The following is a 15,376-nucleotide window of genomic DNA, read 5'->3' on the forward strand; positions in this document are numbered from 1 at the left end:
ACATCTCTCCATCATTATGTCTCTTCTCCCTGTTGTAGACTCTCTCATCAACATCTCTCCATCATTATGTCTCTTCTCCCTGCTGTAGACTCTCATCAACATCTCTTCATTATTATGTCTCTTCTACCTGCTGTAGACTCTCATCATCAACATCTCTCCATCATTATGTTTCTTCTCCCTGCTGTAGGTTCTTTCATCAACATCTCTCCATTATGTCTCTTCTCCCTGTTGTAGACTCTTTCATCAACATCTCTCCATCATTATGTCTCTTCTCCCTGCTGTAGAGTCTCATCAACATCTCTTCATTATTATGTCTCTTCTCCCTGCTGTAGACTCTCATCAACATCTCTCCATCATTATGTCTCTTCTCCCTGTTGTAGACTCTTTCATCAACATCTCTCCATCATTATGTCTCTTCTCCCTGCTGTAGACTCTCATCAACATCTCTCCATCATCATGTCTCTTCTCCCTGCTGTAGACTCTCATCAACATATCTCCATCATTACGTCTCTTCTCCCTGCTGTAGACTCTTTCATCAACATCTCTCCATTATGTCTCTTCTCCCTGTTGTAGACTCTCTCAACATCTCTCCATCATTATGTCTCTTCTCCCTGTTGTAGACTCTCAACATCTCTCCATCATTATGTCTCTTCTCCCTGCTGTAGACTCTCATCAACATCTCTCCATCACGTCTCTTCTCCCTGCTGTAGACTCTCATCAACATCTCTCCATCATTGTCTCTTCTCCCTGCTGTAGACTCTCATCATCTCTCCATCATGTCTCTTCTCCCTGCTGTAGACTCTCATCATGAACATCTCTCCATCATTATGTCTCTTCTCCCTGCTCTAGACTCTCATCAACATCTCTCCATCATTATGTCTCTTCTCCCTGCTCTAGACTCTCATCAACATCTCTCCATCATTGTCTCTTCTCCCTGCTCTAGACTCTCATCAACATCTCTCCATCATTACGTCTCTTCTCCCTGCTGTAGACTCTCATCAACATCTCTCCATCATTATGTCTCTTCTCCCTGCTGTAGACTCTCATCATCATCTCTTCATTACGTCTCTTCTCCCTGCTGTAGACTCTCATCATCAACATCTCTCCATCATTCCATCTCTTCTCCCTGCTGTAGACTCTTTCATCAACATCTCTCCATCATTATGTCTCTTCTCCCTGCTGTAGACTCTCATCAACATCTCTCCATCATTATGTCTCTTCTCCCTGCTGTAGACTCTCATCATCAACATCTCTCTATCATTATGTCTCTTCTCCCTGTTGTAGACTCTCATCAACATCTCTCCATCATTATGTCTCTTCTCCCTGCTGTAGACTCTCATCAACATCTATTCATTACGTCTCTTCTCCCTGCTGTAGACTCTCATCAACATCTCTTCATTACGTCTCTTCTCCCTGCTGTAGACTCTCATCAACATCTCTTCATTTTGTCTCTTCTCCCTGCTGTAGACTCTCATCAACATCTCTCCATCATTATGTCTCTTCTCCCTGCTGTAGACTCTCATCAACATCTCTCCATCATTATGTCTCTTCTCCCTGCTGTAGACTCTTTCATCAACATCTCTCCATCATCATGTCTCTTCTCCCTGCTACATTTCTCATGTATTCATTGATTATGGGCAGTACTTGTACATGGTCCAACTCAGTGGTGTTGTGATTGAGAGTGTGATCCCCGGCCGAGTCATAGCAATGAAAAATGGGACCTGGTGCATCTCTGCTTGTCACTCAGCATTAAGGAGATAGATTGGGGCCCTGTGATAGACTAGTGTCCTGTCCAGGGGGTGTACTGAGGAGATAGACTAGTGTCCTGTCCAGGGGGTGTACTGAGGAGATAGACTAGTGTCCTGTCCAGGGGGTGTACTGAGGAGATGGACTAGTGTCCTGTCCAGGGGGTGTACTGAGAAGATAGACTAGTGTCCTGTCCAGGGGGTGTCCTGAGAAGATAGACTAGTGTCCTGTCCAGGGGGTGTACTGAGAAGATAGACTAGTGTCCTGTCCAGGGGGTGTACTGAGAAGATAGACTAGTGTCCTGTCCAGGGGGTGTACTGAGGAGATAGACTAGTGTCCTGTCCAGGGGGTGTACTGAGAAGATAGACTAGTGTCCTGTCCAGGGGGTGTACTGAGAAGATAGACTAGTGTCCTGTCCAGGGGGTGTACTGAGGAGATAGACTAGTGTCCTGTCCAGGGGGTGTACTGAGAAGATAGACTAGTGTCCTGTCCAGGGGGTGTACTGAGAAGATAGACTAGTGTCCTGTCCAGGGGGTGTACTGAGGAGATAGACTAGTGTCCTGTCCAGGGGGTGTACTGAGGAGATAGACTAGTGTCCTGTCCAGGGGGTGTACTGGTACATCACGCTACAGAAACAGGAGATTCTACTCCTATGAGCCGTTCTGGCTGCTTGCTTACCTGTATATGGTAGAAAGCTTAGGATTTCCTTTGTTTAAGGTGATGATTCAGTAATGCTAATGGTCTTATTTATTCATCCCTTTCTCTTTCCCCTCCTAGGATCCTTCATCAACATCTCCCAGATGATTGCCTGTGTGGGCCAGCAGGCTATAAGCGGCTCTCGAGTGCCCGACGGCTTTGAGAACCGCTCGCTGCCACACTTTGAGAAACACTCTAAAGTAAGATTCTGTAAGAACCTCTTAAGGCCGTTATTAACCAGCTGAAATCACCGTTAGACCTGTCCACAGTCTGAGGCCGTTATTAACCAGCTGAAATCACCGTTAGACCTGTCCACAGTCTGAGGCCGTTATTAACCAGCTGAAATCACCGTTAGACCTGTCCACAGTCTGAGGCCGTTATTAACCAGCTGAAATCACCATTAGATCTGTCCACAGTCTCAGGGCCGTTATTAACCAGCTGAAATCACCATTAGACCTGTCCACAGTCTGAGGCCGTTATTAACCAGCTGAAATCACCATTAGACCTGTCCACAGTCTGAGGCCGTTATTAACCAGCTGAAATCACCATTAGACCTGTCCACAGTCTGAGGCCGGTATTAACCAGCTGAAATCACCATTAGACCTGTCCACAGTCTCAGGCCGTTATTAACCAGCTGAAATCACCATTAGATCTGTCCACAGTCTGAGGCCGTTATTAACCAGCTGAAATCACCATTAGATCTGTCCACAGTCTGAGGCCGTTATTAACCAGCTGAAATCACCATTAGACCTGTCCACAGTCTGAGGCTGTTATTAACCAGCTGAAATCACCATTAGACCTGTCCACAGTCTGAGGCCGTTATTAACCAGCTGAAATCACCATTAGATCTGTCCACAGTCTGAGGCCGTTATTAACCAGCTGAAATCACCGTTAGACCTGTCCACAGTCTGAGGCTGTTATTAACCAGCTGAAATCACCATTAGACCTGTCCACAGTCTGAGGCCGTTATTAACCAGCTGAAATCACCATTAGACCTGTCCACAGTCTGAGGCCGTTATTAACCAGCTGAAATCACCATTAGACCTGTCCACAGTCTGAGGCCGTTATTAACCAGCTGAAATCACCATTAGACCTGTCCACAGTCTGAGGCCGTTATTAACCAGCTGAAATCACCATTAGACCTGTCCACAGTCTGAGGCCGTTATTAACCAGCTGAAATCACCATTAGATCTGTCCACAGTCTGAGGCCGTTATTAACCAGCTGAAATCACCATTAGATCTGTCCACAGTCTGAGGCCGTTATTAACCAGCTGAAATCACCATTAGACCTGTCCACAGTCTGAGGCCGGTATTAACCAGCTGAAATCACCATTAGACCTGTCCACAGTCTGAGGCCGTTATTAACCAGCTGAAATCACCATTAGACCTGTCCACAGTCTCAGGGCATGGTTTCATTCATTCATAACATGAAGATATTAGGGTGGGCTATCTCCCAAATGACACCCTATTTTATAGTGAACTCCTTTTGACCAGGGCACTGATGGGGTTCTGAAGAACTGGCACATTTTCAGCTTCCAGGAATTGTGACCAGATCCTTGCAACATGAGGCTGTGCTTTATCATGCTGAAACATGAGGTGATGGTGGTGGATGAAAGGCACGACAATGGACCTCAGGATCTCGTCACGTTATCTCTGTGCATTCAAATTACCATCGATAAAATGCAATTTGCATAACCCCATCGCCACCGTGGGGCACTCTGTTCACAACATTGACATCAGCAAACCGCTCGCCCACACCATAACCCCATCGCCACTGTGGGGCACTCTGTTCACAACGTTGACATCAGCAAACCGCTCGCCCACACCATAACCCCATCGCCACCGTGGGGCACTCTGTTCACAACGCTGACATCAGCAAACCGCTCGCCCACACAACGCCATACACGCTGTCTACCATCTGCCCGGTACAGTTGAAACCGGAATTCATCCGTGACGAGCACACTTCTCCAGCGTGCCAGTGGCCGTCTGTGAGCATTTGAAGTCGATTTATGATGCAGTCAATTGCAGTCAGGTCAAGACCCTGGTGAGGAAGACGAGCACGCAGATGAGCTTTCTTGAGATGGTTTCTGACCGTTTGTGCAGACATTTTTTGGTTGTGCAAACCAATCAATCAATCAAGTTTATTTTATATAGCCCTTCGTACATCAGCTAATATCTCGAAGTGCTGTACAGAAACCCAGCCTAAAACCCCAAACAGCAAGCAATGCAGGTGTAGAAGCACGGTGGCTAGGAAAAACTCCCTAGAAAGGCCAAAACCTAGGAAGAAACCTAGAGAGGAACCAGGCTATGAGGGGTGGCCAGTCCTCTTCTGGCTGTGCCGGGTGGAGATTATAACAGAACTATGCCAAGATGTTCAAAATGTTCATAAGTGACAAGCATGGTCAAATAATAATCATGAATAATTTTCAGTTGGCTTTTCATAGCCGATCATTAAGAGTTGAAAACAGCAGGTCTGGGACAGGTGGCGGTTCCATAACCGCAGGCAGAACAGTTGAAACTGGAATAGCAGCAAGGCCAGGTGGACTGGGGACAGCAAGGAGTCATCATGCCCGGTAGTCCTGACGTATGGTCCTAGGGCTCAGGTCCTCCGAGAGAGAGAAAGAAAGAGAGATGGAGAGAATTAGAGAGAGCCAAGATTTTCAAAATGTTCATAAATGACAAGCATGGTCAAATAATAATCAGGAATAAAAGTCAGTTGGCTTTTCATAGCCGATCATTAAGAGTTGAAAGCAGCAGGTCTGGGACAGGTAGGGGTTCCATAACCGCAGGCAGAGCAGTTGAAACTGGAACAGCAGCAAGGCCAGGTGGACTGGGGACAGCAAGGAGTCATCATGCCCGGTTTGCCGTGACGTATGGTCCTAGGGCTCAGGTTCTCAGAGAGAGAGAAAGAAAGAGAGAACGAGAGAATTAGAGAGAGCATACTTAAATTCACACAGGACACTGGATAAGACAGGAGAAGTACTCCAGGTATAGCCAACTGACCCTAGCCCCCCGACACATAAACTACTGCAGCATAAATACTGGAGGCTGAGACAGGAGCGGTCAGGAGACACTGTGGCCCCATCCGAAGATACCCCCGGACAGGGCCAAACAGGAAGGATATAACCCCACCCACTTTGCCAAAGCACAGCCCCCGCACCACTGGGGGGATATCTTCAACCACCAACTTACAATCCTGAGACAAGGCCGAGTATAGCCCACAAAGATCTCCACCACAGCACAAACCAAGGGGGGGCGCCAACCCAGACAGGAAGATCACGTCAGTAACTCAACCCACTCAAGTGACGCACCCCTCCTAGGGACGGCATGAAAGAGCACCAGTAAGCCAGTGACTCAGCCCCTGTAATAGGGTTAGAGGCAGAGAATCCCAGGTAGCTATCAGGTAAACACAATGATGGACCCACAGTTTCATCAGCTGTCTAGGTGCCTGGTCTCCAACGATCCCGTAGGTGACGAAACCAGGTGTGGAGATCCTCGGCTGGCGTGGTTACACGTGGTATGCAATTGTGAGGCCGGTTGGAAGTACTGCCAAATTCTCTAAAACGACGTTGGCTTAAGGTAGAGAAATTAACATTAAATTCTCTGGCAACAGCTCTGGTGGACATTCCTGCAGTCAGCATTAGGGTTTAATGGCAGGAACCCCGTTACAAAGATTTACTGGAGTTTACCGCCCAAAACCTCAACATTTTGGGGGGGATAAATAACTGCGAGAAACCGGTAAATTATAATAAATTATTTATATGAACAGCACTGCATGAAATGGAACTGTTAAATTATATGCCATGTCTAAATCTGGCTTCTCAAGGCCTCTGCATGATGAATCAACGCTCAGGGCGGGGACAGACGGCCCGTCTCAGGGCGGGGACAGACGGCCCGTATCAGGGCGGGGACAGGCGGCCCGTCTCAGGGCGGGGACAGGCGGCCCGTCTCAGGGCGGGGACAGACGGCCCGTCTCAGGGCGGGGACAGACGGCCCGTCTCAGGGTGGAGCAGCAGTTCACAATGCATTTAGACCTATCATCTCATTATGGTAACTTTCTTTTCTTGTGACATGTAGGCCTGTATTTGCTGCAGCATAGTAATAGTAATATAAAGACCGAATGCACGTCTAATTTACCCATCTGCCTTTAGGGATCACCTTATTTTTTGTTATTGTAAAGATATTTTTTAATTGCAGCTGCAGAGGTTTTAAAACAGCCTATCACAGGCATATCGTTGCTTTAAATCAGTTTTAAAGCAGCCTATCACAGGCATATCGTTGTTTTAAAGCAGTTTTAAAGCAGCCTATCACAGGCATATCGTTGCTTTAAATCAGTTTTAAAACAGTCTATCACAGGCATATCGTTGTTTTAAAGCAGTTTTAAAGCAGCCTATCACAGGCATATCGTTGTTTTAAAGCAGTTTTAAAACAGCCTATCACAGGCATATCGTTGCTTTAAATCAGTTTTAAAACAGCCTATCACAGGCATATCGTTGTTTTAAAGCAGTTTTAAAGCAGCCTATCACAGGCATATCATTGCTTTAAATCAGTTTTAAAGCAGCCTATCACAGGCATATCATTGCTTTAAATCAGTTTTAAAGCAGCCTATCACAGGCATATCATTGCTTTGAATCAGTGGAGTGCTTTCTCAGTCTCTCTCTCTCTCCATCAAGTCCATTCAAATTGCATCCAACACAGATAATCCTCTTCTAGATTGATATATAGCCCCATTTTATAGAAGTCTGAGCCTACCTCTATCAGGTAATAAATTCAATGCAGGATTAGCCTTATATTTAATGGGTTATAATAAGCTTCTAACTGACAGCCTCGGTCTCTTGCGCAATATGCAGGAACCTGTCGGCCGCTGGTCTCTCCTTAAATAACACTCCTTACTTCTAGGAAGCAGGAAAAGATAGACTAGAATAGCTTGCTATGACACTTTTTTTAGGATTTCTTATACCAATAGACTGTTGGAAGAGGGACGTAAGTTCTTGTTTGCTGAATGTTAAATACAGCAGCCAATAGAACTGATGGGTAGTTTGAAAGAAGAGCGAATGTGCGATGCGCGGTAGGCTATAGCAGTTATTAATTCAGACCCATAACCATTCAGATGGTGGTAGACTATAGCAGTTATTAATTCAGACCCATAACCATTCAGATGGTGGTAGGCTATAGCAGTTATTAATTCAGATCCATAACCATTCAGATGGTGGTAGACTATAACAGTTATTAATTCAGACCCAGAACCATTCAGATGGTGGTAGACTATAGCAGTTATTAATTCAGACCCATAACCATTCAGATGGTGGTAGACTATAGCAGTTATTAATTCAGACCCATAACCATTCAGATGGCGGTAGACTATAGCAGTTATTAATTCAGACCCATAACCATTCAGATGGTGGTAGACTATAACAGTTATTAATTCAGACCCATTCAGATGGTGGTAGACTATAGCAGTTATTAATTCAGACCCATAACCATTCAGATGGTGGTAGACTATAGCAGTTATTAATTCAGACCCATAACCATTCAGATGGTGGTAGACTATAACAGTTATTAATTCAGACCCATTCAGATGGTGGTAGACTATAACAGTTATTAATTCAGACCCATTCAGATGGTGGTAGACTATAGCAGTTATTAATTCAGACCCATAACCATTCAGATGGTGGTAGACTATAGCAGTTATTAATTCAGACCCATAACCATTCAGATGGTGGTAGACTATAACAGTTATTAATTCAGACCCAGACCCATTCAGATGGTGGTAGACTATAACAGTTATTAATTCAGACCCAGAACCATTCAGATGGTGGTAGACTATAACAGTTATTAATTCAGACCCATTCAGATGGTGGTAGACTATAACAGTTATTAATTCAGACCCATTCAGATGGTGGTAGACTATAACATTTATTAATTCAGACCCATAACCATTCAGATGGTGGTAGACTATAACAGTTATTAATTCAGACCCATTCAGATGGTGGTAGACTATAGCAGTTATTAATTCAGACCCATTCAGATGGTGGTAGACTATAACAGTTATTAATTCAGACCCATAACCATTCAGATGGTGGTAGACTATAGCAGTTATTAATTCAGACCCATACCCATTCAGATGGTGGTAGACTATAGCAGTTATTAATTCAGACCCATAACCATTCAGATGGTGGTAGACTATAGCAGTTATTAATTCAGACCCATTCAGATGGTGGTAGACTATAGCAGTTATTAATTCAGACCCATAACCATTCAGATGGTGGTAGACTATAGCAGTTATTAATTCAGACCCATTCAGATGGTGCTAGACTATAACAGTTATTAATTCAGACCCATAACCATTCAGATGGTGGTAGACTATAGCAGTTATTAATTCAGACCCATAACCATTCAGATGGTGGTAGACTATAACAGTTATTAATTCAGACCCATTCAGATGGTGGTAGACTATAGCAGTTATTAATTCAGACCCATAACCATTCAGATGGTGGTAGACTATAGCAGTTATTAATTCAGACCCATTCAGATGGTGCTAGACTATAACAGTTATTAATTCAGACCCATAACCATTCAGATGGTGGTAGACTATAGCAGTTATTAATTCAGACCCAGACCCATTCAGATGGTGGTAGACTATAGCAGTTATTAATTCAGACCCATAACCATTCAGATGGTGGTAGACTATAGCAGTTATTAATTCAGACCCATAACCATTCAGATGGCGGTAGACTATAGCAGTTATTAATTCAGACCCATAACCATTCAGATGGTGGTAGACTATAACAGTTATTAATTCAGACCCATAACCATTCAGATGGTGGTAGACTATAGCAGTTATTAATTCAGACCCATAACCATTCAGATGGTGGTAGACTATAGCAGTTATTAATTCAGACCCATAACCATTCAGATGGTGGTAGACTATAGCAGTTATTAATTCAGACCCATAACCATTCAGATGGTGGTAGACTATAGCAGTTATTAATTCAGACCCATAACCATTCAGATGGTGGTAGACTATAACAGTTATTAATTCAGACCCATTCAGATGGTGGTAGACTATAGCAGTTATTAATTCAGACCCATTCAGATGGTGGTAGACTATAGCAGTTATTTATTCAGACCCATTCAGATGGTGGTAGACTATAACAGTTATTAATTCAGACCCATAACCATTCAGATGGTGGTAGACTATAGCAGTTATTAATTCAGACCCATTCAGATGGTGGTAGACTATAGCAGTTATTAATTCAGACCCATTCAGATGGTGGTAGACTATAGCAGTTATTTATTCAGACCCATTCAGATGGTGGTAGACTATAACAGTTATTAATTCAGACCCATAACCATTCAGATGGTGGTAGACTATAGCAGTTATTAATTCAGACCCATAACCATTCAGATGGTGGTAGACTATAGCAGTTATTAATTCAGACCCATAACCATTCAGATGGTGGTAGACTATAGCAGTTATTAATTCAGACCCATAACCATTCAGATGGTGGTAGACTATAGCAGTTATTTATTCAGACCCATTCAGATGGTGGTAGACTATAGCAGTTATTAATTCAGACCCATTCAGATGGTGGTAGACTATAGCAGTTATTAATTCAGACCCATAACCATTCAGATGGTGGTAGACTATAACAGTTATTAATTCAGACCCATTCAGATGGTGGTAGACTATAGCAGTTATTAATTCAGACCCATTCAGATGGTGGTAGACTATAGCAGTTATTAATTCAGACCCATAACCATTCAGATGGTGGTAGACTATAGCAGTTATTAATTCAGACCCATAACCATTCAGATGGTGGTAGACTATAACAGTTATTAATTCAGACCCATTCAGATGGTGGTAGACTATAGCAGTTATTAATTCAGACCCATTCAGATGGTGGTAGACTATAGCAGTTATTAATTCAGACCCATTCAGATGGTGGTAGACTATAGCAGTTATTAATTCAGACCCATTCAGATGGTGGTAGACTATAGCAGTTAGACCCATAACCATTCAGATGGTGGTAGACTATAGCAGTTATTAATTCAGACCCATAACCATTCAGATGGTGGTAGACTATAGCAGTTATTAATTCAGACCCATAACCATTCAGATGGTGGTAGACTATAGCAGTTATTAATTCAGACCCATTCAGATGGTGGTAGACTATAGCAGTTATTAATTCAGACCCATTCAGATGGTGGTAGACTATAGCAGTTATTAATTCAGACCCATTCAGATGGTGGTAGACTATAGCAGTTATTAATTCAGACCCATTCAGATGGTGGTAGACTATAGCAGTTATTAATTCAGACCCATTCAGATGGTGGTAGACTATAGCAGTTATTAATTCAGACCCATTCAGATGGTGGTAGACTATAGCAGTTATTAATTCAGACCCATAACCATTCAGATGGTGGTAGACTATAGCAGTTATTAATTCAGACCCATAACCATTCAGATGGTGGTAGACTATAACAGTTATTAATTCAGACCCATTCAGATGGTGGTAGACTATAGCAGTTATTAATTCAGACCCATTCAGATGGTGGTAGACTATAGCAGTTATTAATTCAGACCCATAACCATTCAGATGGTGGTAGACTATAGCAGTTATTAATTCAGACCCATTCAGATGGTGGTAGACTATAACAGTTATTAATTCAGACCCATAACCATTCAGATGGTGGTAGACTATAACAGTTATTAATTCAGACCCATTCAGATGGTGGTAGACTATAACAGTTATTAATTCAGACCCATAACCATTCAGATGGTGGTAGACTATAGCAGTTATTAATTCAGACCCATTCAGATGGTGGTAGACTATAGCAGTTATTAATTCAGACCCATTCAGATGGTGGTAGACTATAACAGTTATATATTCAGACCCATTCAGATGGTGGTAGACTATAACAGTTATATATTCAGACCCATAACCATTCAGATGGTGGTAGACTATAGCAGTTATTAATTCAGACCCATTCAGATGGTGGTAGACTATAGCAGTTATTAATTCAGACCCATTCAGATGGTGGTAGACTATAACAGTTATATATTCAGACCCATTCAGATGGTGGTAGACTATAACAGTTATTAATTCAGACCCATAACCATTCAGATGGTGGTAGACTATAACAGTTATTAATTCAGACCCATAACCATTCAGATGGTGGTAGACTATAGCAGTTATTAATTCAGACCCATAACCATTCAGATGGTGGTAGACTATAGCAGTTATTAATTCAGACCCATAACCATTCAGATGGTGTTAGGCTATAACAGTTATTAATTCAGACCCATAACCATTCAGATGGTGGTAGACTATAACAGTTATTAATTCAGACCCATAACCATTCAGATGGTGGTAGACTATAACAGTTATTAATTCAGACCCATAACCATTCAGATGGTGGTAGACTATAACAGTTATTAATTCAGACCCATAACCATTCAGATGGTGGTAGACTATAACAGTTATTAATTCAGACCCATAACCATTCAGATGGTGGTAGGCTATAGCAGTTATTAATTCAGACCCCTAACCATTCAGATGGTGGTAGACTATAGCAGTTATTAATTCAGACCCATAACCATTCAGATGGAGGTAGACTATAACAGTTATTAATTCAGACCCATAACCATTCAGATGGTGGTAGACTATAGCAGTTATTAATTCAGATCCATAACCATTCAGATGGTGGTAGACTATAGCAGTTATTAATTCAGACCCATTCAGATGGTGGTAGACTATAGCAGTTATTAATTCAGACCCATTCAGATGGTGGTAGACTATAGCAGTTATTAATTCAGACCCATTCAGATGGTGGTAGACTATAGCAGTTATTAATTCAGACCCATAACCATTCAGATGGTGGTAGACTATAGCAGTTATTAATTCAGACCCATTCAGATGGTGGTAGACTATAACAGTTATTAATTCAGACCCATAACCATTCAGATGGTGGTAGACTATAGCAGTTATTAATTCAGACCCATAACCATTCAGATGGTGGTAGACTATAACAGTTATTAATTCAGACCCATAACCATTCAGATGGTGGTAGACTATAGCAGTTATTAATTCAGACCCATAACCATTCAGATGGTGGTAGACTATAGCAGTTATTAATTCAGACCCATAACCATTCAGATGGTGGTAGACTATAGCAGTTATTAATTCAGACCCATTCAGATGGTGGTAGACTATAGCAGTTATTAATTCAGACCCATAACCATTCAGATGGTGGTAGACTATAGCAGTTATTAATTCAGACCCATTCAGATGGTGGTAGACTATAGCAGTTATTAATTCAGACCCATAACCATTCAGATGGTGGTAGACTATAGCAGTTATTAATTCAGACCCATAACCATTCAGATGGTGGTAGACTATAGCAGTTATTAATTCAGACCCATAACCATTCAGATGGTGGTAGACTATAGCAGTTATTAATTCAGACCCATAACCATTCAGATGGTGGTAGACTATAACAGTTATTAATTCAGACCCATTCAGATGGTGGTAGACTATAACAGTTATTAATTCAGACCCATAACCATTCAGATGGTGGTAGACTATAACAGTTATTAATTCAGACCCATTCAGATGGTGGTAGACTATAACAGTTATTAATTCAGACCCATAACCATTCAGATGGTGGTAGACTATAGCAGTTATTAATTCAGACCCATAACCATTCAGATGGTGGTAGACTATAGCAGTTATTAATTCAGACCCATAACCATTCAGATGGTGGTAGACTATAACAGTTATTAATTCAGACCCATTCAGATGGTGCTAGACTATAACAGTTATTAATTCAGACCCATAACCATTCAGATGGTGGTAGACTATAACAGTTATTAATTCAGACCCATTCAGATGGTGGTAGACTATAACAGTTATTAATTCAGACCCATAACCATTCAGATGGTGGTAGACTATAACAGTTATTAATTCAGACCCATTCAGATGGTGGTAGACTATAACAGTTATTAATTCAGACCCATAACCATTCAGATGGTGGTAGACTATAACAGTTATTAATTCAGACCCATTCAGATGGTGCTAGACTATAACAGTTATTAATTCAGACCCATAACCATTCAGATGGTGGTAGACTATAACAGTTATTTATTCAGACCCATTCAGATGGTGGTAGACTATAACAGTTATTAATTCAGACCCATAACCATTCAGATGGTGGTAGACTATAGCAGTTATTAATTCAGACCCATAACCATTCAGATGGTGGTAGGCTATAGCAGTTATTAATTCAGACCCAGAACCATTCAATCTTCATGAAGAGAAGCGAAAGCCGTCGGCATCTAATTCTAGTCCTATATTATTCAAGGATGACATTAGAATGATGACGATAAGGGAAAATAAACGTGTATTTCATTTAGCTGTTGAACGCGAGGAAGGAATGAAGCAGCACTAGAGAGGGAAAGGGGAGGTAGACTAATAATAATTAGGGGAAATATCATGAAAGGTATATATGCGTCAGTCTACTAATTATACAAATAGGCCCTATTATATTTCAATATTCTCCAGCTTATACTTGCAGCACCAGAATCACATGTTCTCTCCTTGCTTTATCATGGTTTCAACGATGTACATATTAATACAGTAGGCTACATTAATACCGTTCACACTCAGATTAGCCTACTGGAGCTAGTTTCATTTATTTACCCAAGAGAGCATATAGCTAGCTAATATCTACGGGCTTGTATGTGTTTCTGTCATGTGTAATGTGCAGTAGCCTATATCATATACAGTTCATTCTGACCCCTTGACCTTTTTCCACATTTTGTTACGTTAGTCTTATTCTAAAAATTAATGAAATTATTGTCCCCCCTCATCAATCTACACACAATACTCCATAATGACCAAGGGAAAACAGGTTTTTTGAAATGTTTGCAAATTTATACAAAATAAACAGAAATACCTTATTTACCTAAGTATTCTGACCCTTTGCTATGAGACTCGAAATTGAGCTCAGGTGCATCCTGTTTCCATTGATCATCCTTGAGAGTCCACTTGTGGTAAATTCAATTGATTGGGCATGATTTGGAAAGGCACGTACCTGTCTATATAAGGTCCCACAGCGACAGAGCAAAAACCAAGCCATGAGGTGGAAGGAATTATCCGTAGAGCTCCGAGACAGGATTGTGTCGAGGCACAGATCTGGGGAAGGGTACCAACAAATGTTTGCAGTATTGAAGGTCCTCAACAACACAGTGGCTTCCATCATTCTTAAATGGAAGAAGTTTGGAGCCACCAAGACTCTTCCTAGAGATGGCCGCCCGGCCAAACTGAGCAATCGGGGGAGAAGGGCCTTGGTCAGGGAGGTGACCAAGAACCGATGGTTACTCTGACAGAGTGCCAGAGTACCTCTGTAGAGATGAGAGAACCTACCAGAAGGACAACCATCTCTGCAGCACTCCACCAATCAGGCATTTATAGTAGAGTGGCCAGACAGAAACCACTCCTCAGTAAAAGGCACATGACAGCCCCTTTGAAGTTTGCCAAAATGCACCTGAAGGACTCAGACAATGAGAAACAAGATTCTCTGCCCTGATGAAACCCAAGGTTGAACTCTTTTGCCCTGAATGCCAAGCGTCACATCTGGAGGAAACCTGGCACCATCCCTACGGTGAAGCACGGTGGTGGGAGCAACATGCTGAGGGGATATTATTCAACGGCAGGGACTGGGAGACTAGTCAGGATGCGGTGGATTGAGACACACACAGCCTGATGCATTAACAACCTCTGGCTTAAACAGACGGATTTTGATGGGGATTTATGTCAATTAGATTTCTGCCAACCTGCAGAAATTGTAGGCTAAAGGGTTGAAAAACGTTCAAACGTTCATAGATGTTTCACCTTCCCAGCAGTAAACAACATCTCCAGCTGGCTCAGTC

General features: G+C 42.2%; 1 protein-coding gene across 2 annotated transcripts in view; it reads left to right on the plus strand.

Annotated features, from left to right (window-relative positions):
• Window positions 1-15,376, plus strand: part of LOC120017466 (DNA-directed RNA polymerase III subunit RPC1) — an 83,370-nt gene that overhangs the window by 31,629 nt on the left and 36,365 nt on the right. For both annotated transcript variants that reach the window (XM_038960222.1, XM_038960223.1), the window contains exon 18: window positions 2,524-2,642. In XM_038960222.1, coding sequence (XP_038816150.1) covers window positions 2,524-2,642 — 119 coding nt within the window. The remainder of the gene's footprint in view (window positions 1-2,523; window positions 2,643-15,376) is intronic.

Source organism: Salvelinus namaycush, chromosome 22, assembly GCF_016432855.1.
Source record: "Salvelinus namaycush isolate Seneca chromosome 22, SaNama_1.0, whole genome shotgun sequence".
NCBI lineage: Eukaryota > Metazoa > Chordata > Actinopteri > Salmoniformes > Salmonidae > Salvelinus > Salvelinus namaycush.